Source organism: Calonectris borealis, chromosome 4 (genome assembly GCF_964195595.1).
Source record: "Calonectris borealis chromosome 4, bCalBor7.hap1.2, whole genome shotgun sequence".
Lineage (NCBI taxonomy): Eukaryota > Metazoa > Chordata > Aves > Procellariiformes > Procellariidae > Calonectris > Calonectris borealis.
Window position 1 is genome coordinate 83,671,610 of NC_134315.1, and position 25,965 is coordinate 83,697,574.

Consider the following 25,965-nt stretch of genomic DNA (forward strand, 5'->3'; position numbering starts at 1 on the left):
CAGGAATCTATTTGTGAAATAAAAATGACACAGGACAAATTCACCATAAACTGTTAAGCATAGATCGGGGAAGAATGCATGTAGTAATAATTAAGTTATATCTTAGGAGAAAACAGCGTGCAATTGCTATGGCCAAGGAGTTGCAGCATAGCTAGGTGTAGGGACTACGAGGTTGTTTTCCCAGCTCGCGTTTAGACTCGCTGCGTGACCGTGAGTAAATTGCTCTTTGCTCAGTCTTTTCATCTTTAAAATATTGATATCTCCTTATGTCTTCAGAAGGCTGGGAGGATTAGTTAGTTAATATTGACATGCTATTGTGTAGCTCTGAAGTGTTCTATTAAATAAGTGAGAATGAAGGCAGCCCTGGCTTTAGATTTTTTTGCTGGGATGTTTTGATGCCTTCATGAAAGGGATCACTGGCCCAGCTTCATGGCCAATAGAAATCATTTATTTGTTTTAAAAGATATTAAAAGCCATCAGTGCGATGGCAATTGTGTTCGAGTTAGTTCACTGAAAAACATGGCCACTGAAAACCCTCACCATTTGTGAGGAAAGGAAACTTAGTACAAATTTTATCTTGAAATAAAAATCGATGGCAAAAACCGCGCGGCAGTCCCTGTAGCTAGTGGCAGTGGCGAAGCTATGTGCAGAACCTGCCACGCGAGGTCATTGTATCCTCAGTTCCCGCTTGCTGAGCTGGCTGCGGGAAGAGCATTAGTGTTTTAAAAATGAATGGCTTTGGAAAAGGTCAAGAAGGAAGAGATCACTTGCTCGCTTTGCCAGAGCAAAAACATGAAACTGATTAATAAATACTCTACTGAAGGAGATAAATCTTGATCTGGAGGGAGTGGAATAAAGCAAGCCTCCGTCGGATTAAGTGAAAGACTAGAAAAGGCTGAGCTAACGGGAGGGGTTTTGACACCAGGAGGTTTTGCGTGCAGCCACCAGCTGTTTCTGTTCTATGAGTGAATATTAGCACACGGATAACACTAATCCTGATGTGTCTGAGCGATAACAATCTTCTAGCGCTGAGCTATCAGGCCCGAATGCAGACAGTGAGCAGTGCTAATGCTGGCAGTATGCTGGGAAAATAAAGCGGTTATGATTTCTACTAACTGAAGTCACGCACAGTACTTTGTGTGCCAAATGTAAGCCTGAGCTGGGTATGGCTCCTCTGAAATTCTGACTGAAATCCAGCAGTGACGAGGAGTGTGGATTCCATACTGGGAGTAAGTGGTGAAGTAATTTATTTTACCTTAGGTTGGTATTCAGCGTGGGTGTAAAATCAATATAACGTGCAGAGTCTGGAAGTCTAGGCTGCTGTGTGTAGGTGACTTTTTGTTGTTCCTGGTTCTAGGTTTCAATCCACGGTTATAAATAATACGACAGCAGCATAAATAAGAATATAGCGCGTGCTAAATTAGAATGTAGGCTGTTGCCCATGTCTTGGATTTCTGCTGACTGCTCTTCCCAATGTCTTAGGCAGGGTGTACGTGACATATATGTTATCTCCCGAACGTCAAGGTAGTCCAGCTTGCATCATGTATGTTTGCTGGTTAATAGTACTGACTGACTTAGAAAAAGGCAGTTGGTTCCTGAGAGTTATTTACAAATGTGTTGCCACTGCAGTTCATTCAGAGTACGTTCCTGTGCTTTCTCCAGACGCTTCTGTCCTGCATTTTGTGCTTTTCTCTCCAACTTCCTTTTAAGTTGTTGTGACTTGTCTTTTAATAACTACTAAAAACATGATCTTGTACAACCTGTAACAGACACGTTAAAGCCCAAAGTTCACGAATGTGCAGCATACTTGAGGATGTGGCTTCTGCCTCTGTACCAGTTCGGTGTCTTTTCTAGTCCTCTCTTCTGAGCAATTCTCCTGTGTTAGCCCACCCGATTGCTGGGGCTCTTCCCAACTCCTCCTAGCTTCAGCACTGGCTATGGAGGTATGCTGACAGTGTGCTTTTTCTTTCACAACTATGTTCAGATTTGCTTCCGCTAGTTTCTTAAAAGGATAACTATTGCTCTCTGCTAAGTTTCCCCTGCACCTTTGGCTTTGTTCTCTCTGTGGGGCTAGCTCATGGCCTTTACCCTGACCCTCTCAGCTGTGTACAGTGGACTCAGGTCATTGACTGTTTTGTTGCAGCAGACTGCTGGTCTGGATCGGCTGCCTGTGTCCTGTCTGTGCTGTGCCTCGGGTGGAGAAGACCCGCTGTCACAGAGAGCAGGACTTGACTTTTTAGGTATCCATTCCTGGTCTGCTCCGCTGCTTGTTTCATGAGGGTTTATTGCAATGGTCCAGCATAGTTGGGTAGGTATTTCGTGAGTGCTTGTCCTTGTCAACAGCCTCTTTGCTGTCTCTGCTTTATTATTGTCTAGGGGGTAGGCATCATGTCAACCGACTAAAAGCTTGTTTCAAGTGGGGTTTCTGTTGCAGTGTACTGTGGCCACAGTTTGATGACGGCTCGTTAGGATGCTGAAGCTGTTATGGCCTGCTTTAACTTCAGTTCTTGCTGGAATGTGCTTTAAACGTTCTGTTTTCTGAATGGTAGATGTGCTGTGTATTGTGACAAAGGAATATAGCTCCGTTTTGTCGAACTGAGCAGTTTGATGTCTTGGAGAGTTAACTGAGATTCCTTGAGGCTGGGAGCCTTCCTTTTCTGCAGCAGTCTCTATTTTCAGTGTGCCTCGTGCTATTGTGCGTACTCTTACAATCGGGTTTTTGTAGCTAATGAGCGCTCCTACTATTCTTACACATTCAGCTGTGAAGTACATAGCGATCTCACAGTTTCAGCTCTTTCCTGCTGAGATTTACTCTCTGTCCCCTTATGCACAAGACTAGGCTTTTCCTCAGAGGAGAGCGTGATGCTTGTGGTCTAGTGGATGATTGTTCTGTTCTTGTGGCTTCCCATCCTGTTCAGCGTGTTAGTATGGACAGGACTGATCTGTGGTGATGCTAAGATGCTATGGCACGGTACGCTTTGGAATTATTTCTAATTGTATCTGCCAAGTCTTATGGCTGTATCGCACGCTTAAACTTGTGTGATACAGCTAGAATCTTGATCACGTTTATAGTTATTTAGCTCATGTAAGTGATGGCTTTTCGTGATACCTGTTAATGACTTGTAGTTAGTCTACGCATGCAGTGGGGCTGGTAGAATTTGTCCATGCCGGAGATGCGTCACTAACTCTTTCTATCTGAAAATTTCCTTTTCTCCCAAGGTTGTTCACCCATGATACACTCAAAGTGATAATGCATCTTAGTTTTATGTTGTACTGATGGTCTGCACTTGCCTGTTGCTCTCAGATGAGTTCATCTCCAGCATCTGGTTGCACTTTTGGCTTTAAATACTGCTGTTAGCATTTTTTCTGGGATTGCCTTTACGATCCAGCTGGAATCATATTGGCAGTAGGTCAGGAAGCATTGCTGAAAATGTAGCAATTCTCTGCCTGCTTGCTGTGGAACATGGACGGAAGGTCTCTGGATCTATTGAAGTCCCTCCGCAGGACCCTCCGTTTAGTCGCTTTTTGTCTGGAATCTTCTCTGTCTCCGCATTTGTTGCACTGTCTTTGAGGGTTTTTTGTTCGCCTGTTCTACTCTGCTTGTCTCTAGCTCCGGAATATAACCGGATTCTCCTTCTGCATCTGTCACGCTGCTACCCGTGGACTGAACCTTTACATTTCATTTACTTGCAGCAGCATATACATTCGATGGTGATAACTGCACTGCTCGGTCTGTGATTTTACCTCCTGAGGTCCTGCGGTCTGAGCCCATATACTTAAGCTAAACTACTGGCTGTTACCGTACTCATCCTTCGCTTGGATAGCTGTAGTTGCTTTAGATCTTGGAAGACATTTCTGTAGGGGATTAGATCTGTCCTACGACATTTCCTGCTGGCTGGAATAGTATGTCCATTAAATGATCTTGTCTTTCACTACGAAATACTTAAGGTCTTGAAATTAGATGTAGATACTAGAATTCTCAGCCTCTTAATGTAAGTACTCATTTTCACTTCTGCTTCTTGATTTCAGGGTGTTACAGTTTGGGGTTTTTTGTTTGTTGGTATGTTTTTCTATATGTCTTTATAGTCTCTCTTTAAGGGAGCGCCGTGTTCATTGAACGAGGCCAGTAATTTGATTTTTTTCAAGCATTACTCCATGCAAAGTGTCTGTCTGTTGTTTTTTTTTTTTCCTCCTTTTATTTGAGATTGAAGGCGGCTTTATTTCTTAGATTTTTATCTCCTGTGGCCAACGCGGTGTATGAATTCCTAGGCGAGAAAGCCTAGCAGCTAATGTTACTAGAAAGGTTTTTCCTAACATCCTGCCTTTCCGCTGCGTTTCTCGAAGTCAGTTGTTCTGAATCCTTTTAACTTGATGAGCTGCCAGTATATGCGGTATTACACTGAATAACATGTTAGGACTCCGTATAAAACGCAGTCGGCTTTCCTTATTTACCAGAAGACCTCAACTGCAGTGTAGCTTCCTGGGCGTGCGCACAAATGAAAATACTGTGCTTTAAATTCTGTGCCTCTGCCCTGCCGGCTTCTTCATGAACACCATCAGTTTGGGAGCGGGAGCGGCCCCAGATGTAACTTTCACCTTTGTTTTTCAGTGCTGCCTCTGACCTACGTTAACAGTTGCAAGATGACAGTACTGGTTAAACAATGGCTATTATGCCTGTGTGTAGTTTGGTTTTAGGTTTTTTGTGGCGTTTTTTAAGGGGACTGTGGGCTGTTTGTAAAATTAGCTTTAATCTGAAATAATAACAGAAGAGTGAGTATTTGAAAGCCCTTGGTTCTAGTTGTGACTGTTGCTGACAGTATGTGGTCTGGGACAGGTTGCTTTTCTGAGCATGACTCATCGGTAGCACCTGTACTGCTGATAGCAAGGAGTGCCTTAAGATGTGTTCTGTATTTTTAACCTTTTAACGGCTATATGAATGCTTGGGGAGGATGGAAAGAGCTAGAGGGAAGTTCTTAGTTGCTGTTTTTTAAAGAGAGGGAGTTGAGACAGACGGTAGGAAAGAAATTTCGTTGTGAATCTGGACATAATGTGTAGATACACCTGAAATGAAAAGTAAGATGTAAACAGATAATGAATGAGTAGAGTGTACCTTTTTACCTGAACAAGATGTAAAGCTAGCAGGAGCCAGGATGCGGTCTCTGTAAACGACGCTCGATGCTGCAAAAAATACACATCTGGGAAATGTAAAAGGTGGAAATACTTGCATGGGAGTTGTCAAATGATATGGAAAAAGGGGATGGCACTTAAAAGTTTTACTAATGTGATTTCTACAAACTTTTGCTGTGGCAATGGAGACGGACTACGAATTTATGACCCCTGGAAGAGGAGAAACTGCTTCAAAAGGCAGCGTAGTCAGCCCTGCAAGCAGGGGGGTCAGATAACAAGGATCAGGTGCTGTCAATCTTTACTGAAGTGAACTAGGAGACCAGGAGATGTTTGCTGCTGATAGGTGGTTGATGCTAATACCTGCCCCCTCCCAAAAAAGGGAAAGAATGTATGAGTTGAAGAATAACTTGGAGTTGAAGTTATTGAAGTTGAATAACTTGTGTGGTGCAGCACAAGCAGGGTGGGTAACATAAAGGCTGGTAACCATTTAACAAGAAGAATGGAGTGAGAGAAAGCTGAGCGCAAGGGAGAGGCAAATAAAGCCTTTAGTCTGCGGCACTGGCTATCGCTAAGGATAAATCAGAAAATGAGTGGCTTAGGCTGAAGTTAAATAAGAAACATGCTAGGTTTAGAATATTTTGCAATTAATCCGATTTTGTCCTGACGCACTGTAAGTCTAGACTATCTCCATGGTATTCAGCAAATCCCATGTACTCTCTGAGGTACAGCCTTAATTGTGCTAGGCCAGGTATTTCATGTATTGATTTCTATTTAAAAATCTGTAGACCTAGAGAGACAATTTGTTTACTGATAGCACAGGGGCTGACAAATGGTCCAGGGACTATCCTGCTAAAAATGCTCCTGTTCAATCCCACAAGCTGGAGAGGCAGACAGATGTTGGAAAGGGAGATACTCATATGGTAGAGCTGATTGTTTTCTTATTGATATGGCTTTTACAGTTTTATTCGTTTGGCAGGATATGAGAGAGAATGAGATGCCCTGGACTAAACCTCTGGCTCACGTTCATTATCGAAGCTTCACTTCAAAATAGTTTCACAGAAATGAAGTCAAGAAACAGAGATCATAAATAGAGATGGAGAGGCTTTCTGTCCTTACAGGAAAAAGCTATGCTGCAATCCAGGGTGAGATTGAGGTATTTGTAGGCTAACTTTGAAGTAGGCTATTGCTCAATGGAATCCATTAAGATCTCTGTAGCATGCAAAATCCATCGAGAGTCTTGGGACACACCGTTTGGGGCTAGCGGGGCTGTGCTGTCAGCAGTAAAACAAACGCTGTTTCCGCTTCAGCGACAGTCTGTACAACGTGGACATTCTTTTCGCCGAACAGCAACGTTTCATCAGCTTCTGCTTTGCACAAGTGATGAGAGAGGAGAATCGCATCCACAGAATCGCTGGCAGATTTGGCACTTGTGGACTAGCAGTTCTTAGCACCGGGTTAGACCACTTTTACAGGTGTGATAGGCTTTTATGGAACAAATGTAAGCTGCTTGAGAGAAGCCTCGCTTGCTCTGTTACCTTTTGCAAATCCCTTGGCCTCGGGAGTCTGCAGCCTGCAGCTTGGAGTTAGTGTTGTAGATAATTATGACTGGTTGGGCGTTTTCTGGGGGCGGAGCTAGTAGTGTCGAAAGTGATGGAATTAGTAGATACTTTCACTGTGCACGTGGAAAATTATATGACCCTTAAACCAGAAATGGGGAAAGTAAATACTTTAGGAATGTCTTATTTTAATGCCCCGAAGGTGTTCTAAGGGAACAGTGAAATGGTGCAGTCTGAGTAAGCCAAGTGTAGCACCTACACGCTACCTATCTAGATTACCAGTGAAATATGCATTATACTAATTACGAGATGTTTCATATATTTTTAAAAAGAATATGATAGTTTATTATAGGAACAAAGCTGAGCTCGAAAAATGGTTTTGAGACCTACATCAAGTTATTAAGACTGCCGTCTGCTACTGTGACAGTAAGTGATAAATAGGAGTAGTATTACTCCCCTTTTTAGAGAGGACTACGTTGGGACAGAGTGTGGAGTGGATTGTCCGTTTCCTCCGTGACCTTGGACATCAGAGATGGGAACAAAATCCGTTTTGGACTTGAACTATTGCTTTGGACTATGCTGCGTTCCTTACTGAAACGGCTGAGCGAGGAGTGGGAATAGGCAATGACCTGAATGAAGCAGAGCACGTCAAGTAACACGCTGAGTGAATGAGTTGAGCAGAGGCCAGATCAAGTAGGCTTATAGATGTTAGATGGAAATTGGTTGATGGAAATTTACTTCCAGGTTTGGAAGTTCAATGCTGAAAGGTCTGTGCAGTGGTGGGGTTGCTTGTTGTTGCTAAAGAAGAGAAGGATAAAAATTGACCTGCTTTTCTGTAGATGACAACTGTATAAATAAATGGAAAGTGCCACTTAAAGACGTGCTTGAAGAGCTATTACAATATATGAAGTTTACATCCTGTACCTGATAGAAGGAAACGGGGACAGAGTGCAGTTTAAGGTAGTCTTGGTACTGCTACAGCTAGAATGATCTATGCCTCTAACCTCTGTTACCTTGAGCAATTGCCAAAGCTTCAGCATTCAGAGAGCAGGTGGGTGCTGAGTGCTTGCCTTGCCGGTGACACAGCAAAACCTCTGTTCTGGCTCCTGCGTGCTAGACAATTGAGGGAGCAACAACTGGAGAAAGAAAATTGAAGGGGAGCATAAGTCCCCTGAGGAATTTTAATATCCTTGCTTCTCTCTCTCTCTGTGCCTGTGTACAAGGCTTGTATGCCCTGGGGGCCACTTACCAAGGCAAGTGTTCTGTGTTTTGCTCCTTGTAGACAATGGGGCTAAGGAGATTTGCTTTAAGCCTACAGTGACGATGAAGTTGGTCACGCTCTGCTGTATCAGTTCCAGATCTAGGTACTGGAGATGGTAGGACAACTAGAAGGTAATGCGAGTAGGAAGAAGCAGTTTTAAAGGGGCTAGATGCTCCAGTGGTGGGGGTAGTGTCAGGCGCTTACAGCCCTCAAAGTTAGCGAATAAGAGCTGCTTTGAAGGGGATCTACTGATATTTTTTCTCTGCCAAATAAACATAGGTTAAAGAATGAAGAAGGCCATTACAAATCTGGCACGCTATTTTGTCTTGTGTCTTTTGCTGGCACAGTTATTTTGGTTAAAAAGATCTTTCTGTCAGTGCAGGTTTTGCCTGGAAGACTCGAGTAATTTATTGTAGGAAGAGTGCATTTTCTCCAGGAAAGGCTATACTCACCCTACAAGCCCTTTGCTGGCATAAAGCAAGGTATAGCTGTATTGACAGTTAGCTCACAGCATAGACCTGGCCTCAGTGTAAAGGTCTGGGCAAAACTATTTATTTGAACTATGTCTTAGTTAAGCACATGTTGTAAGAGAATGAGGTGGGTTTTGTTTTTTTTTTTTTCCCTGGCACGTAGTGTATTGTCAAAGAGCAACCCATCAAGTTAGTGTGTGGTTTTTTTCTTTGTTTTTTTTAATAACATCACCCAGTTAGGAGAACATGCTCAGAAAGGACTTGGGAAAGAGTCGTTTTGGGTCTCAAACTTGACAGTGTTTTTGAGCCTCTCTTATCTTTGTTGCATATCTTCAATTTGGTGCCGTGAGAGGGAAAGTGATCTCTAATCCGGCTAAACACATCTGACTCCAAACCTCAGCTTGTTTGCTTGAGATTGAGATATGCAGATGAGCTCCCTGTAAATGTTTAATGAAAGGGGTTAGAGTGGTGGTTTGCTCTGACACTTGTACAATTTGAAGTACTTGTATTGTGCTTTGGATACAAGTTGTGTGGTTTTTCTCTATTTTTTCCTTCTTGGTATTTTAATTCTGCTGGGTTTGATAACAGGTGTATTCGGTTTTTAAAAATCACTGATGGGAGATGGAGAAATGAGATGTTTAACATAGAGCACAGCTCCCTGAAGAGAACATGTGTCTAAGCTTCCCCCTCCCCCCCCCCAGCAGATTCTGTTCCAGCAGAAGTGACATCACGAGGGGCAGAATTGGGCTGATTCTTACGGCTTTTGAAAACAATTACTTGGGGAACGTAAAACCAGTATTGCTGAGATACTAAGATGAAAAATATACTGCAAATATAAATAAGGTGGAGACAAATTGCCTTTGTTTCTGAAATATGCGTTGCTATACTACTTAGAGATCCATTTCACCCTAAAGCTCTTGTCTTCTGTCGGTAGGTAATTACGTGTGGTAAGATGTTACTAAGAAGAGGAAAAGGGCATTATGACTTCCTTGTAATTAATGGATTTGATTATAATTCACGTAGAGCGGCGAGTCTTTCTAGAGGCTATTGAAAATCTGCACTCCAGCCCCATTTCTGACTTCTTCTCTTGTCCTAACTGCTGCTACAAATTGCTTACCACAGCAGCGTGCTCGTTGCCCCTGGCATAATGTTGCATAACCCCCATCTCCAGTGATTTGCAGCAATATTCTAATTAAATTGTTTATCAGTGTTCATCTATTTGTTTGTTTAAAGCTGAATGCGGTGTGAGTTAGATAAATGTCTTTTGAGTGGATGAAAGAACAAGTTTAGAGGCAGTACAGAGTCATTAAAAGGTTATTTAAGAACTTAGAAGTAGCTTTGCTGAACTATGGATTTGTTTTGATAGAACAGGCTCCATCGAAACAGTCACTAGTAGTATTTTGGCCTGATCGTAGCTTGGCTCGAGTGAGTTAGTTTCTCATACCCTTGTAGCGCAGAATTTAGTATTTGCACAGAATTGTATCTGTTAAGAAGTTCAAATCTTCCTTGTCTTTTTCGTTACGAAGGCAGGCTGCGGCCTTTGTAATCTTTTTCTGCAACTCCATCCTCCTGAATCCTTCAGCATTTTTTTCGTTTTCCATGACTTGTTGGCTTTGCTTGACATCTTCGTGGAATTTGGCCTTCTGGGATCGAAGGGGTTATATCTAAGTATCTGATGGTCTCAAGTGGGGACTCTGCCAAGAGACTACTGAGCCCGTCCTCGCAGAAGATTTTTCTTCCTTTTACTTGCTACAGGTAAAATGGTGTAATCGGGACTCGGGTAACTCCCCCGTTAACTCTACTAAATGTTTGGGTACCAGCTAGAAAGTAGCAAAAAGGGCTTCCTTCTTCCACTAGATTCTCATCAAGTTTACCATGTCATTTGAGGTTTGTTGGGCAGCTCATGTTTTTATATGACTTATTGTTGGGTTTATTTTCCATAATGATTTGGGAAAGCTGATTATTTTTTGTCCCAGTCCAGGAACAATTGCTCATCTTTTCCCATCACTGAGGCAGCTGGTTGGAAGTAAGCAAAGATTTCACAACTTTTCGAAGCCAACTGTATTCTTTCCCTGCTGAGAGCCCTCTAGCACTCTCCTTATCTGTCTTGGAAGAAAAATGCACTCTGTGTTAACATGCTTCATTTAATTTCTATCTCTGACTCCACGTAACTTAGCACAGTCCAGGATCATTCTTTACTCTTACGCGAGGATTGTGTGTGATTGGGCTTAATCCTGTGCCCCTTTGTCATCAGGGGATGTCATCTAACTCACTTACCACTTCTCTACGTAAACTGTCGGTCTATTTTTTCAGCGATGCTTAGATTTGCAAAGGAGCGTAGCTTCTGTGTGAGCACATGAGGTAAAGTTGCCTGGGCTTTCAGAAATGCTTCCTGCCCAGCGGTGCCTGTTAAGCCCCTGACAGATTTTGCCACATTCTGCATGGGCTTTAGAAGGAGCTTCTAGTGTTTATGGAAAAATGTGCCTGCAGCATCTAGCCAGAGTTTGTAGTCAGTCAGTGATTCCAAACGTGGAGTATTGCTCTGTAACCACACACAGCATAGTTACTACTCAGTAATCATAACAGCTAATTATGGTTTCAGTTTTTGCTGTCTCATGGTTGCCTTTCCTGTAATCTCTTAGTACGTGGGGTCTGGATTTTGGTTTTTTTATGCAGAAAGATTGTCTGAGCGTTTTCTGTATAAAAGTCTGGCCAATTCATGTCTGTCCCAGATGTGTGAGAACCAGCGGGTGTCATTGTACGTCTCTGCTCCCTGTGCTGCCTCTCTCCTGCTGAGGCACCGGTTTGCCCTGACTTTTCTACAATGCCATCGACAGATGCACCGTTAGCCTGGGAGTCAGGTATACCCCTCCGCTCTACCGGCACTCTGGTGAGAAAAAAGCTCTTATGTAGAGACAGTTTCACCTTATAGATTGGGAATGGAGGTAATTAGGGTAGCCAGCATAGCAGCAAAAGCATGGCTGTATACCCAGGCCATTGCAACAGGAGATGACTGAAGTAAAGAGTCATTCTGGGGTTGTTTAGAGCTTTGGGGTTTACCAAACTGAGTTTGAGGTATCCCAAGGTGAAAGGAAAAATGGAAAGCAAGCTAAGCTGTTTACACCAGGCCCCCTGACTTGAAAGCCTCCAAAGTGCTCAGCGTATTGCATGACCATCAACTGCACTAACTGTGGAGGGTGTCAGTTGTGCCCTGGGCCCTCTGCAACTGCCCTGACTCCTGTTTGGGCTATAAATGTCTTTATTCACTTGCTATGGGAATAGATTATCAAGTCCTGGAGCTGCGTTGCTCCAAGCCAAGGAGGCTGGATCTGCATGTTCTTGTTCGGTCAGTCCTAACCTAAGACATAAATCTCATGGTTTTTTGAATGCCAGACTTTTGCTGCTCCTTGCCATGCACTTTACATTCTTATTCTCTGGTGAGCTACAGTGGTGTGTGCTATCTTTTTGGTTCAAATAGGGCCCTCTGCAGAACGCTCACATCCCCCTTTTTGCTCCTGCTCTGTGTGCTGTAAGGCTTCACGCATAGAGCAGGAAACAGGGAAGAAGGCAAGGTACCTGGAGCTTGCCAAGCAGCCTGCCCCGCGTGTTGCCCCGCGTAGCAGACAGGAGTAGGGAAGCTTGGCTTGAGGAGAGGGAGCTTGAGTAAGGCCAGTGAGATTGGGAAGCCAGGCAGTAACTTCCAAGCCAGAAGATAGCTCTTGGTTTTGGTTGGTGGTCATTCCTTAAGCAAGCATTTCAGAGACTCAGCAAAATGGGCTTTACAGCCAAATCTTGTTTGGTGAGGATGCTAGAGATGGGGGACAGGAGGTTACTGCTCTCTGTAGCCTTGGAGAGCTGGGCTATGTGGGGAAGGGCTGTCAGAGTGTGCTCTGGGTGGAAGGAGGCTAACTCCCGAAAATCATACCCATACTGACGTACTGCTCCTTCTGAGAATTGTTCTTCGTGCTCAGCTTCTGGATTTCCCAGATTTGACCACAGGTTAAACAGTTTTGGGTGCGTGCATGTGTGCTGTGGTGGGTTTTTGTTGTTCCAGTTGGCTACTGTGGCTTCAGGGCTTGTCTTTTGTTTTTGCTTCCTCCTTTCTCCAGTGAGTATGGCTTAGGAATACACTGGCTACCGTGTTGCTTTAATGATGGCCAAAATAGTTGGTCTCCCTGGTCGCTCTTGAAGTTATAGAGGCACAAACCACCTGATTTTGTCCATCTCCTTGAGAGTCCTTCCTCCCTTTCCTACTTGTTAAGCAAGAGGGGGCGGTGTGTGTGTGTGGCGTTTGCTGTATAAGCAAGGATAGAAAGGAGCAGAAGCCCAGCGCTTGTGATACAATAACAATCTAACTGCCTTCATCAAGTCCCACAGTTGCTCGTCTTGGCCACAGAGAGGGAAAAACAACCTTCTTGTTGCTCTGTGATAATAAGCTGGTCTGGTGTCCTGATGGGAATCCACCTTCAGCAGAGCCCCAGGGCCTGCACAGCTAATTGAGAAGATTTTTAAGCTGAAGCCTGGCTCAGCCGGGCTGCTGACTGTTCCACCTGGCAACTAACAGTCCTTTTTTTGCTGCAGTTTGGCACTGGACCCTTTCAGAGGCCTCTGGGCACAAGATAAATCATCTCTTCTATTTGTCGTAGGCACCTGTACAGCTCCTGGTATGGCTGGCCATATCTGAGACTCCTGCAATCCTCCAGCGTATGCTGCTGTAAAGCTGAAAGGAGACTCATTCCAGAAGTACAAAGAAAGAGCAGACATGCATCAAAGGTAATGGAGGAAGTCCACAGCGACGGCTGCGGTCGTCTCTTTCTGACCAATCCACAACCAATGTATGCTTTAGCTGTACACATGACTTAATATTTTGGTTGGGCACTTCCAGCTTGCGGTTATATGACGGGAAGAGAGGAAAAACATAAACTGGTTCTCTAGTGTCAAGGTAAACAGACATCCTTCAGTGTGTTTGGGATTTGGCCGTGGGCTGAGCTCGTGTGCCCTGCGTTGTAGACTGGTGGGAAAATATCTTGTGGGAAGAACCTCTGCGGTCCTGTGAACTTAAAGGAAAGTGGGATTAGACTCTTGGGTTGTTCCGTGCCTGAGTAATGCCACAGAAGAAAACGAAAACTGGTCCCTGCAGAGTGTAAAACGTAATGTTAACAATGGGACACTGTGTCCGTGCTACTGTTACAAAAGGTTTTAGCTCAGAGACCTGTCAGCATTTAATTACAGTTGACTTTTAAAACAGTCTTTCTTGTAGGTAAAAGAACATTATTATTAAATCTGCACTTAGCTTCACAGACTCAGGAATTTTGAGTGTTTGAATTGGTTGCAGAGGCAATTAAGCACCTAAATCCCTTTTGAGATGACATCATGCCAGTTCTTTCTGTAACAAGGGTGTACAGTGTTCATTCCTGCTTTTTATACAAATGCCATTTATGTTGGTTTTTTTTCTTTTTCTTTAAATCATCTTTTGGCTCAAATAACTAAAGCTAACCTCTCTTGTTCTATTGCTATAGCCCTGTGACTGTTGCCTTATAATTATAAGGCACCTGGGAGGAATTTAGTCTAACAGTGATCTTCCTTCAACATGTTGTTACATCACCCATGAAAAGATCAGAGAGATAACCTTTTGTCCTAGGTAAATTGTAGAAAGTAGAGCAGCATACGCAAGCTGGAATTACTATTTTGCAAAAACAATGTGGGGGTTCGCTAGGGAGAGGACTGGATGACCTCAAATGAAACTTGCCTTTCGGAGAAAGGAGATGGCCCGCTGATCAAGTCCAAGTTGAGTCACCATTCCTGGAGGTATTTAAAAGACATGTAGATGTGGCACTTAGGGACGTGGCTCAGTGGTGGACTTGGCAGTGTTAGGTTTACCATTGGACTTGATGATCTTAAAGGTCTTTTCCAACCTAAGTGATTCTATGATTCTAAAAAAGTCCCAGAAACAGGCTGGTTCTGCTTAAGCATAGGTGATCTTCTGAAACCATGTAGTGAGGTAGAAAGGGTGATAGCTCCAAAAGTCATGCTGCTGTTTAAAATGTCCCCTGCTACCATAGTTTCAGGTAACAGCTAAGATGTGCTGTAATGCTAGGTGTGATCCAAACAGCTGATGAATGACCAGAGCTTGGATACAGACCCCTTAGATTTTTGGTCCCAGCTGTCAAGCAATTGAATGGATGCTCAAACAAGACTGATCTCAAAGGATAGTACTGTCCCACATTAAAAACCGAACCGTGTATACCACAGACATTAGGAGTCTCATCTGAAAATTAGTGTGTTTCTCTCTGCCTCTCTTGAGATCTTCTGTGGTCTGAAGCACTCTGGGACCAGCAGATTGAAAATTCCACATTTGAAGTCCCCTTTAGCTCTTAACCCATGCGGAACCTCCCTTGGTCACCAACAGGTTTCAGACCAGTGGCCTTTAACGAAGGGAGCAGTTGACACCTCAGAACTGTTGGAAGCTGTCTGGCTTGCTGTTTTCTTAACTTAGTTTGTAGTTGTTATGAAAGTACATTTTAACTTAGGTTCTTTGTCAGTCAGTGCTGGATTCTATGAAACTTGCAGCTGTGGAATCATGCGTTCTGAGGAGGTGTCTGATGTTGCATGATTTGGGTTTTTATATAAACAGCTATTAATGCATAAGCTTCGCTTAAATGATAGTCCTTTTCCCCGAAACTTTTTGTTTACACGTTACTTAATAACCAGTCATATATGCAGCCCCGCCACCTGTTGCAGGTGGCTCACAAGCATTTGACTACATTGCCTGATTATTTGTGGTATTTTTCTTGAAGAACGTGAAACACCACTGTCACAGACTCATATGCGGTTCTCTCTTCAAAACTCTTGCTTGGACACTGCTGAGGAAGCGTGCCTGCTCTTAGATATAGGAACTTTTTGTTACAATGACCTGTATTAAGTAACGGTTTGACGTTCTCAGCCACAGGAGAATACGCAACGGATATCTGTGGAAAGCAATCTCAGTGCTGTCTGAAAACAATAGACTCCTAAAATTTCAGAAATGACCATCATTTGTGATTATGTTGTTGCGGTTTATCCCCTTTGGAAATGAAGTCCCACTTACTCGGGGAAATAACCTGCACTGAAACTGAGGGAATTCAAGTACCCTGGTGTTTCTGAGAAATCCTCTCTAAGCCTCACAAGGTGCGTACCCCTTGGAGAGGTACACAGAATTAATTCACAGCTCTTGAAAACGTCGGCTGAAGAAGGGGCCGCTGGATGGTGCTGTTGTCTTGTGGTCGGCCTGCATAAAAACTGGTTGCTTAAGAGGCACGACCTGTACCGTGAAGGAATTCCACTAGAAAACTAGCCTTTTTAAAGGTAAGGGTCTGGGATTCAAGACTGACAAGCATGGTGGTGATGTGTAATATTATATCACTTTATGAGAAATTTATGTGTCCTGGTCAAGGAGGGCAAGTTAAAGTAGCCTGGCTAGCCGGGAGCATTTGGGAGACCATATTCACAAAGGCTATAGACTGGTGAGCAAACAGGAAAGCAACACCACGGATCTGGATACAAACCCCAAGTCTGAAAGGCAGTAGGTAAGGATTTGGTCTAAACTGATATCTTTGAGCTTTCACTAAGTTGTAAATTTTTATTTCAAATAAGCTGCTCACCTGAAAATCAAAAGAGCAATGAAGAGTTAGACAGGAAGGAGAAGTCAGAAGCTCTTCTAGGGAGACGGTTTATCCCAGGGAACACGAGTGAGCACGTGTATCCGTGCACCGTAGGAGGGAGTCTACACACAGTTTTTCCAGAGGTAAGGCGTAATAAGTCCACAAGAAAAGCTATGTGTATGTACTGCTTATGTAGTTAGTGAGGTCAAAACAGGAGCATTTCAAGGAAAGGTGGTACTGTGTTTTGTCAAGACTTGCATGGTCCAACTTCATTCCCGTTGTTGCCCTGGAGGAGCGGAATTGCAAAGTTTGAGCTTCAGATCTGCTGAGGCAAACACTGTTAGGATCAGGGATTGCGTAGAGTGAGGGTTCAAAGTAAGAAGACCATGTGATTATATTTGGCTCTAGGTGATGGTTTGAAGCCGTGTCCTGAAGGAAAGTGCTTTTAAGCAAAAAATTTTCAAAATTTATTTTGCTGTAGTATTGTGACGAAGATGTTGGTCAAGAGGGGGTTTTAAATATGATTAGTGCTTTTGAGTAGCATTGCTTTGAGGCACACAATTTGAGATGGCTTAAAGGTTCTGTCTTTTTCTTTCTAAAAGCGAAGAAGGGCAAGACACTTCTTCAAAACCTATTGATGTCTTCTTAAAAAAAAAAAAGGCAAATTAAGTGTATTGTTTGACTTGACTTTTGGGCTTGCTTGAGCTTAAACGGGCCACTTCATGTCGTTTTATCTGCCTTTTACCAGGCGTTTAAAATAGGGCTATTGCTAGTTGCCTACCTGATTAGGAGGTTAAAAGGAAAAGTTAAATAGTGTTTATGACATACTGTATATGTTTAAGGCATGGAGTTCTGTCAGAGGAAGAGATGAGAATTGGACTCCTTTCAAACTCCAGTTTTAATAAGCTGTGTGTGACTACATAAAGGAATGATTTCTTCATTCATTTTGTTGCCGTTCTCATAAAAAGAATATGTATCTGTGTATGTATGCCTATCGTGCATGTGCGTGTTTCATCACCACTTAGTGCAAAGTTTTAGGATACTAGTGACTGTTGTGGCTTCTGGGCTGTATGCAGTATTCAATGCAGAATGCATTGGTTTAAGGACTGGCTTGCCTCCATTTTTTTTTTTTTTCTTTTTTCCCCACCATTTTAGGCTAACTACTTGGAAATTGCTTGAATCCAGAGAGTGTTTGTGAAAGCTGGGAAGACAAGAGGGCAGAGGGTTATGTGTTTACTGCGGGAATTTGGGGCTAGCGCATTGCCTGAAATGGAGTGCTTCAGATGCAGTTATGCTTCCAGCGCTTTGTTTTCTCGGCAAAAGCTGTCGAGGATGTCATATGTGGCTGTTTTGCCCCCTGTCATCCCGTGAAGAGCTAACTCTGCCTTTTCAGCTCACAGTCCTGGCATTCCTTCTTAAAAATTCCTGACTGACTACTTGAAGCTTTCCTTTTTCATGTCTGTGCAAAGATTTAGGAAAGTTATTAGAAGGTAATGATAAGCAGAGGGCTCATAATATAGCTGAAAATAAACATTAGATGGTGCAAGGTGTCGCTCTTTTCATGCTTTTTAGAGTGCGCTGCCAGCTATTTTGCCTGCTTGGTGGAGTTTAGACGAAAAATGGCTTATTCCTCTACAAGAGAGCAGTGCTTAGTGGTACGAGCAGTATTGTTTTGTTAATTATCGACTAGTTTTGTTTTCTCCGTTCTCAAATGAGAAACTTTCCTGCATGTGTTCCTGTCGCTATGCCTTCTGTGACCTTGCAAATAAAGTCAGCACGTCTAACTATGAGAGAGTGCCTTAAAGTGGCTGTGGGAACAAGTTTGAAATATGGTGTGTTCAGAGTGGCAGTGGGATAACAAAGATTCTGCTCAGCCAAGCAGAAATGCTGATTTCACGTTAGGGCGGGGTCAACTATATAGCAATGAGCTCGCTCTAGGTTCTAGTGACGGAATTTCAAGTTGTCTCACGTTTAGTTAGTGCATGAAAGATAACACTGAGAAAGTAAACCTGCTTTCCTTGCCCCGCTCCTTTCCTTTCTCAGCCAGAGTGCATCATGATACGCTGGTCATGGGCCATGCGTTTCTGTCTCCCTGTCCCGCAGGGAGGGCACCCGTGCTGTACGACACGGCTTCCCAAAGCCACTTGGGTTGCGGGCTAGAGGGAGCTGTGTGGGTGACGAGGTGCTACTGGTAAAGGGGTAAGGAATTGAAAGAGGATGCGGGTCACATTTTTTTTTTAAATTCTTGGTCACATACAGGTTATGGCACGATGCCACCGGGAGAGTAGACAGAGCTTCAGGTTTAGTCATGCCCTATGCTTATTATAGGTCTGTTGTGGGATTCCAACAGCTTGCTAACTGCGAGTGCCTCTCATGAGACAGTCATCCCAGCAGCCATCTGCCTCGTGGGTGGGAATAGCCACTGACAGCTGCCCCGAGACACGGGGTCGGAAGAGCTGATGCACAGACAAATTGCATGCTAATCCCGAGTAGGGAGAGGGGTGTGATGCCAGCCATGCAGGACAGGGATTGTTGCCAGGCAGGTGTCTGCGGACCTGGTGGCTGCTCGGAACAGGCGTTCCTCTACTTCTGCCAGCGTTGGCCTTGCTCTCCCGAATTAGTAAACACTTGGGCAAAGCGTCAATAGAAATAACATAGCTGGGAATCCAACTCTGCTATGCCTAGGTGCATGTGAGGGTCGTGGGGAAGGCATTTCTGCAGTGTAAGCTGCATCCAGGAAAATTCTGCTGCCCAACTTAATGCTTTCTTGCTGAGCTTTAACTGCAAGAATAGCGGAGAGAAAGCATGAGAAAGCTCTCCGGGGAATGAACAGCAGGATGGGCTTAGGAAGGACAAAGCACTATGCTGAAGCTTGCTTTTTAGCAGCCAGTATCTTCTAATATGAAATTACAGCCCAAAATGTAGACAAAGAATATAAAAGTACAGTGGTGAAAGTGACTTTCAATGCTAATGGCTAGTTTTGCTTTTTGTTTTTAACTTAGCCCAGAGTTAAATTCGATTTTACTTACATGATGAAGACAGCATAACTGCCTGTTTTTGAGAATCAGACTGACATTTAAATACAAGGTTAAGTCTATTTAGATAAGCATCGTGCAGAGTATTCTCACCAAACTGTTAGAATTTCCTGGTAATTGTGTTGTTTAATTTATAGCCAACCGCATTTAAGAATGGCATCTTTCTAATGTGGTATTTAGTGACTATTTTAGTAGATGAACAATATGAATTTTGTCTTACTTGCGTAATATTCTAAAACCCCACTAAAGCAGAAAGAAACCTATAACTTAATGTGATAATTTTGATTTATTAACTGGGGGTAGGTATAAATTCTTCCTGTCCTAGTGTTGATGATATTTGTCGTTAAATGGAGATGCTGGCACATATGTATAGGAGGCCTAGGATCTGTCATAAATACAAAGCCATAAATATTTAAGGCCTATTACATCCAATTCAACCTTTAACACATCCTTTACTACCGTTAAGTTGAAAATAACTTAAAGCAGATCTAGGAAAAGAGCTTAAAACAAATCCAGGAAACTCCGTTACTTGTGGAAAATGAAAATGAGGTTTTAGGACAATGCAAGCCATCGTGGCGTTACCTATAACGTTTGCTTTATTAGCAGACGCTACACACAGAAGCACTGCACATCGAACCGCGACCAGAAGAACCTTGGCTCTGCCCACCCCTCGGCTGGCCCCGGTGGCCCTTCCCTTGCTCGGTCGGGGGGGGCTTGTCAACCGTGCCTCCGGCGCTGGCCGTGGTGCTGAAGGGCAGAGCCGGAGACCCGGGGCAGCGCCCAGCAGCGCCCCCAGACGGTTGATTCGGACAGCCTTCTCCCACTGGGAGTAACTGGGAGGCCAGACACCCATCATCAGATAGCCTATCCGGAGCATAGCTATCCCTCCGTCTCTCTGGTGACATGTTTTAAAGTCCTAGAGTCACGTTGGGAATACCCTTTCCTTCTCCCTGAGGCGACTTTGCCAAGCAGATGGTAGACCCTTGAACAGAGGTTTCAAACGCAGCATGGTTTATCAAGAAGTGATGTGTTCCTGGTGGGCCTCATTTAAACATGCTGAAGGTTTGGAACGTAGTTGGTGTTTATTCTCACAGTGTAGAAAAGCGAATACCTAAAGGACGTTTTGAGCAGATGTGCAATTGCTCGCTTGCTTGGAAAATGTGGCTCTTAGGAGTTGTTTTGGGAGTTTAGCGTGTTGTTTTGGGAGTTTAGCGCGAAGTCTTCTAATGGGACGGACGATGCAGCCAACATATCCTTAGCGCTGGAACTGCATTTCAATCTTTGACTTTTTACCTGTTTGCAGTGGAGAAGATTAATCTTGTTTCCGTGTATTTATTGGTTTGAAGGACTGAATGTGTTCAGGATGACTGTTAAGTTAACTGCAAAGCGAGGGGTTACTAACATGTTAAAAACAGGTATTTCCGGGGCTTAGGATTCCACATCTGTAGACTGTGGTGGTGCAGACTTAGCTAGTAGTACTAACAGCGGTGTTCTCGGATTCTTCGTCTTTTGTCTTCCTCCAGTGAGTCAGCATCATATTTGTGTGTAAAAAGTCGTAACGTAAAACACCTTAAAAGGGCTGATCCCTACAACAATAAACAATTCAAAGGAAAAACTGAATCCTTGCACCAGTAGAAAATCAAAGCCAAATTGGGCTTCCAAAGAACACCATTTTGTGATGTCCTTGATAGCAGCAATAACAATAAAGGTCATGAGAGCTCTGTCATCCTGAGATGTGGTGTTGCTTGCTTAGAAAAGCGGACCCTGCTGAGACTCAGATCAGGTATGTCTGATAACGGAGACGGAACAGCCATGTTTATTTCTAGAATGTGTCAGAGAACCTGTTTCTGGTCCTTGCTCTTCTATAACAGTCAGGTATTTCTTTACATGGTCTGAAACTCAGTGGCTTCTGCTGTAAAATGGAGTTAATGTATCTGAACACTTAGTACCTTTCCGTACCCTTTTGTGTGCTGATGGCATGAGATGTTAGTAAGAACTTAGTAAGAAAGATGAAAGGGGAATGGGATATTCCTGATCTAAGATTATACTGTTGCCAAAAAGGACAGTTTCACCCAGACCCTGGTGAAACATTCCTGTCCCCTTCCCCACTGTGCTGCTGTGTGGGGGGAGAAGGATAAGTTGGGACTAAGCCTCAGCGTTCCGGTTATTTTCCTTCCTGCCCTCAGTATAGTTTAAAGAGATTATTTTTCTTGGTAGGTGACCAAATCTGAGGTCCGGTACATCTTTGGATGTATTGCTTTAGAGGGCACTTCGTTACCTTACAAGGAATTAAATCGTAAATATTGGTGGTGTAAAATATAATTTTGGGAGGATATTGCATATTATAAAATATCACAATGATGCAGTGGACATAGAAATCTATCAGACTACTTGTAAAACGGTCAGAAGTATGGTTTTTGCTTTGTGTGCTAATCCATACTAAAGAAAACAAAAGAAATCAATAATCTCATTGATAGCCTTACACTATGAAGAACGTGTGTGTTGAAAAAGCTAAGCAGATAAGCTTTTAACTGTGCCTGGTGTATTTGGGCCCTTCTGTTTTAAAATATTAGCAGCTAATTTGAAACTGAATTGAGAGCACTACATTTTGATTTAAAATATAGACATTATATATACAAGTCAGTGACCTTGCATTGGTGATCAAAACTGCCTTTGGAGAAGTTTAGCTACCTGAGGGGTCGACTGACTCTCGGTTTATGACATTGGCGAATGACACTAAGTGTATTCAGACTGACTCAAAGGAAAACGGGGCTGCCACATCATAAATCTTGCTTCCTGTTTTTGCTTGAACTTTTGAGAGAGATACTCCTTCAGATTTAACTAAAACTTACTTCTCTTGTAAGTTGGTTGATAGCACAAGGTGGGAAATGGATATGCAGAAGGGTGATGGGGATGAAAGAGGATTCTTTCAAAGAGCTGTCCAGATGAGCTTTCCGCTTCAAAAAAAGTCTGATTAGGTTCAGACTTTATAGCATGTGGGAGAAGATATCTACAGTTCTGCAGGACTATTAACCTCTAAGATGCGTGGGCTCACTGCTGGGAGCTCACGGGACAGTTGCAGTCCTCCCGTTGTAGAACACTGCAGTATGATCAAGTGACTGAGTGAGCTCGATCTCCCTAAAAAGCAAGAATCACCCCTCCCTTGTTTAAGTTCCTTTGAAACTTATTTTTTTTTAACTGCCGCTTTTCATGCTTGTACAGCTGCTAGTATTATAGATGAGTTGTGCTGTGTTCATGACAACAATTTGTGGAAGGTTTTGAGAGGGCTTGATGCTTGAATCATCCCTATACCTGTGGCAGGGATACTGACACACGGATGGCGAGTAACGTGCCTGTAGCTACCGATCTCAGTGTGACGGCTGGATATAGGTGGTGCTGTAGTTTTTATCAAATTATTTAGGGACAGAAAAGATTGTTTATGTTTTCCTGTAGTACTTTGGGGGTCTTTGTTTGACCATGGCTTTTTTATGACTCAGAGAAGCTCTTCTGAATCCAAATCTAAAGGTTTTAGGTGTCCCTTTTACAAATGTTTTTAGACAAAGGAATGTGGTGAGCTCATAGAGATTTTACTTTGTGTGGTTGCCATGTAGTGTTTTCTGTTCCGACCGCTCAGATTTGCAAACGCTATTGCATGAATGTCATAGATGAAATTGTATGGGTTGCAATGCTTGTGACACATTCTTACTGCTTCCTGGTATTCAATAAAACCAGTGAACTTGAAATAAATTCTGTTCAACTGCTCTAATTTTAGCATAAAATTAAGATAACTTGTTGACTAGTGTTATTGTTCCCAAGAGCGTAACATTACCCAAGAAACCAGCAGGACTCACAGACGTGTTCTTTTGGAGAGTGTTCGCACAATATCCTCCATATACTGTTGTCTGTTGCTATGATACAATCAGAGACGATCAAATGGTGGATTAACATTGCATAACTCATCGAAGAGATCAAGTAACGTATATAGGTAGGGGATGGAAGTAATTGTGGCGTTAGCAGAGATCTGGGGAGAGGTAGAGATCTGAGACTGGAGAACAGTCCCAGAAATGCCATGTTCTAGGGAACAAAATGGAGGTAGATGAAGAACCTTGACAGTGGAGGAAAAGAGAGGATGACATAGCATTAAAGCCTGGTAGGCAGGAAGGAATAGACATGCTAGTTAAAAAACTGGCAAAAGTTCTCATAAGAATCTCCACTCATGGCACTTTTTTTTGATCCCATGCTCTCTTAGAAGGATTTCTTCTTCCCACACAAACGAGTCTGGAGAGCTTCCTCAGGAAATATTGCCACAAAAATACTAACAGGAGATTTTTTTTTTTAAATTTTGGATCATTTCTCTTGCTTTATTCCATCTTGTTGTTTAGTTAGATGCTGCTTCATTTTAAAAACATGACCACGCTCTTAGTGATGATTGCTTTTTATAATGTGAATTTTTTACTGTGTCAGAGCAGCCAGGTAACAATAGAGTTGTCTTCATTTCCCAAATCACCTCAGACTCCTGACAGTTGTTTGTTTCGTTCGTGTATTTATGCAGATTTATTACATCCATTCTTGTCTTCGCTTAGCAGAAGAGATCAAACAGAAGATAAACCACTCATGCCTGCAGCAGCACTCCCTGGTTGCCTAACTGCCTGTTCTTATTCTTCTTTCAGACGTGCCTTACTCCATCCCACACTGGGGAAAGTGCTTTGGTAAATAGATTAGCTTTGTGCTGTTTTCTCAGGGTCAACAAATGGACAGTCTGGCAGGTTGACAGAAGAGGGAGGATTTTCCAGCAAGATGCTAAATCACTACTGAAAATGTCTTGCCGCTCAAACTGAAGTAAGAAGGAGTAATCTAAACTCTCGGGTTGATTAGTAAGAAAAGGCTTAGGCAGGTTTTTCAACCTGGTGCTTGTCTGAGTTAGCGAAGAATTTCAGGTGATTTCAGGAGAAGTGAATTCCCCCGCTTATTTTACTGGGTGCCAACTCAGACTCAGAGATAATGCTTACTAAGTTAAGTTAAACTTGAATGCTTTTCAATACAAGACTGAGGAGAAAGAACTGCAGAGACCATTTTAGATCTCTTGTTTCTGGTGACCTTTTAATAATGCACAGCAGGACTGAAAGTAGCAGTGGTCAAGTTCCTCGGTTTCAGAAAAATGGAATATATTTTCTGAAGCTGGGCTACTTCAGCCAGTGATGTTTGTGGCACGTAACATTTTACAGTGTTGCGGTGACAATTCTACAAATGTGACAACTGGGTGTCAGCTCAGAGAGGAAGCAGCCTTTTTTTATGTCTTTGCATCACAGATAAATTCCCTTGTGTTTTGGCATCTTCAGTTGATTACTCATGCTCAAGTGTGTGAAGAAATACTACAGAGCTAATTATAATCGCTTTTAATTAGATTCTGCAGCAACTCCTGCAATAAATTTGAAGGATATGAAAAAATATGATACCAGCAAGGATAGAGTGAAACTTCGTATGTGTAGCTGGAACGGAAGAAAAAACAAAGATGGGGAAAAAAAAAATACTTGGGTGTATTCCTGGCACCACAGGAATTTGATATGGGCGGGATGCACAGAAGACAGGAGACTGGCTAATAATTTGCAGCGCAGGAGGTACTGCTTCTGTCCAGCTCTTCCTGCATAGTCACATACGTGCCATGCTTAATAAAGGGGAGAATATCAATGCAAGAGATCTCTGCGGTCCGACCAGCTTGGAAGTTTCCATCCTTTCCCTGGAGTTCAACAAGGCGTTCATCCATTCCCTGGATGGCGTTCATCCATTCCCTGGCGTTCAACCCTGAGGTTCAACAAGGCCAAGTGCCGGGTCCTGCACTTGGGCCACAACAACCCCAGGCAACGCTACAGGCTTGGGGAAGAGTGGCTGGAAAGCTGCCTAGAGGAAAAGGACCTGGGGGTGCTGGTTGACAGCCGGCTGAACATGAGCCGGCAGTGTGCTCAGGTGGCCAAGAAGGCCAACGGCATCCGGGCCTGTATCAGAACTGGTGTGGCCAGCAGGAGCAGGGAGGTGATCGTGCCCCTGTACTCGGCACTGGTGAGGCCGCACCTTGAATCCTGTGTTCAGTTTTGGGCCTCTCACTACAAGAAGGACATGGAGGTGCTGGAGCGTGTCCAGAGGAGGGCAACGAAGCTGGTGAAGGGCCTGGAGCACAAGTCTGATGGGGAGCGGCTGAGGGAACTGGGGTTGTTCAGCCTGGAGAAGAGGAGGCTGAGGGGAGACCTCATCGCGCTCTACAACTCCCTGAAAGGAGGTTGTAGCGAGGTGGGGGTTGGTCTCTTCTGCCAAGTAACTAGCGATAGGACGAGAGGAAATGGCCTCAAGTTGCGCCAAGGGAGGTTTAGATTGAACATTAGGAGAAATTTCTTTACTGAAAGAGTGGTCAGGCCTTGGAACAGGCTGCCCAGGGAAGTGGTGGAGTCACCATCCCTGGAAGTATTTAAAAGACGTGCGGATGAGGCGCTTAGGGACATGGTGTAGTGGGCATGGTGTGTTGGGTTGACGGTTGGACACGATGATCTTAGAGGTCTTTTCCAACCTTAATGATTCTATGATTCTATGAGGAGTACTGAATGGGCAAAATGACTGACATAGGAAAAAGCAGGGAGGCCTGCAGCTTTGGTGATGCAATTCTTTTACATCGGCTTGAAAAGGAAAGTCATCCCTTGCGTATTATTTTCATGGCTGCGTTCTCCTTTCCCCCCTTCCTCTCCATCTGCCATGCTCAGGCCTTCTTAACAAATGCTTTTTACCAGATCCTCTGGGTAGTCCAATAAGCTTCTTCTGCTCCTAGCTTTGCAGTAAGGCTGTAAGAACTGGAAAGAGGGAATTTCTTGCAGGAAACTAATAGGATCT

General features: G+C 43.5%; 1 protein-coding gene across 1 annotated transcript in view; it reads left to right on the forward strand.

Annotated features, from left to right (window-relative positions):
• SLC4A4 (solute carrier family 4 member 4) overlaps positions 1-25,965 on the forward strand; it is a 240,622-nt gene that overhangs the window by 6,158 nt on the left and 208,499 nt on the right. The window contains exon 2 of the mRNA XM_075150407.1: positions 13,061-13,187. Coding sequence (XP_075006508.1) covers positions 13,177-13,187 — 11 coding nt within the window. The 5' untranslated portion in view covers positions 13,061-13,176. The remainder of the gene's footprint in view (positions 1-13,060; positions 13,188-25,965) is intronic.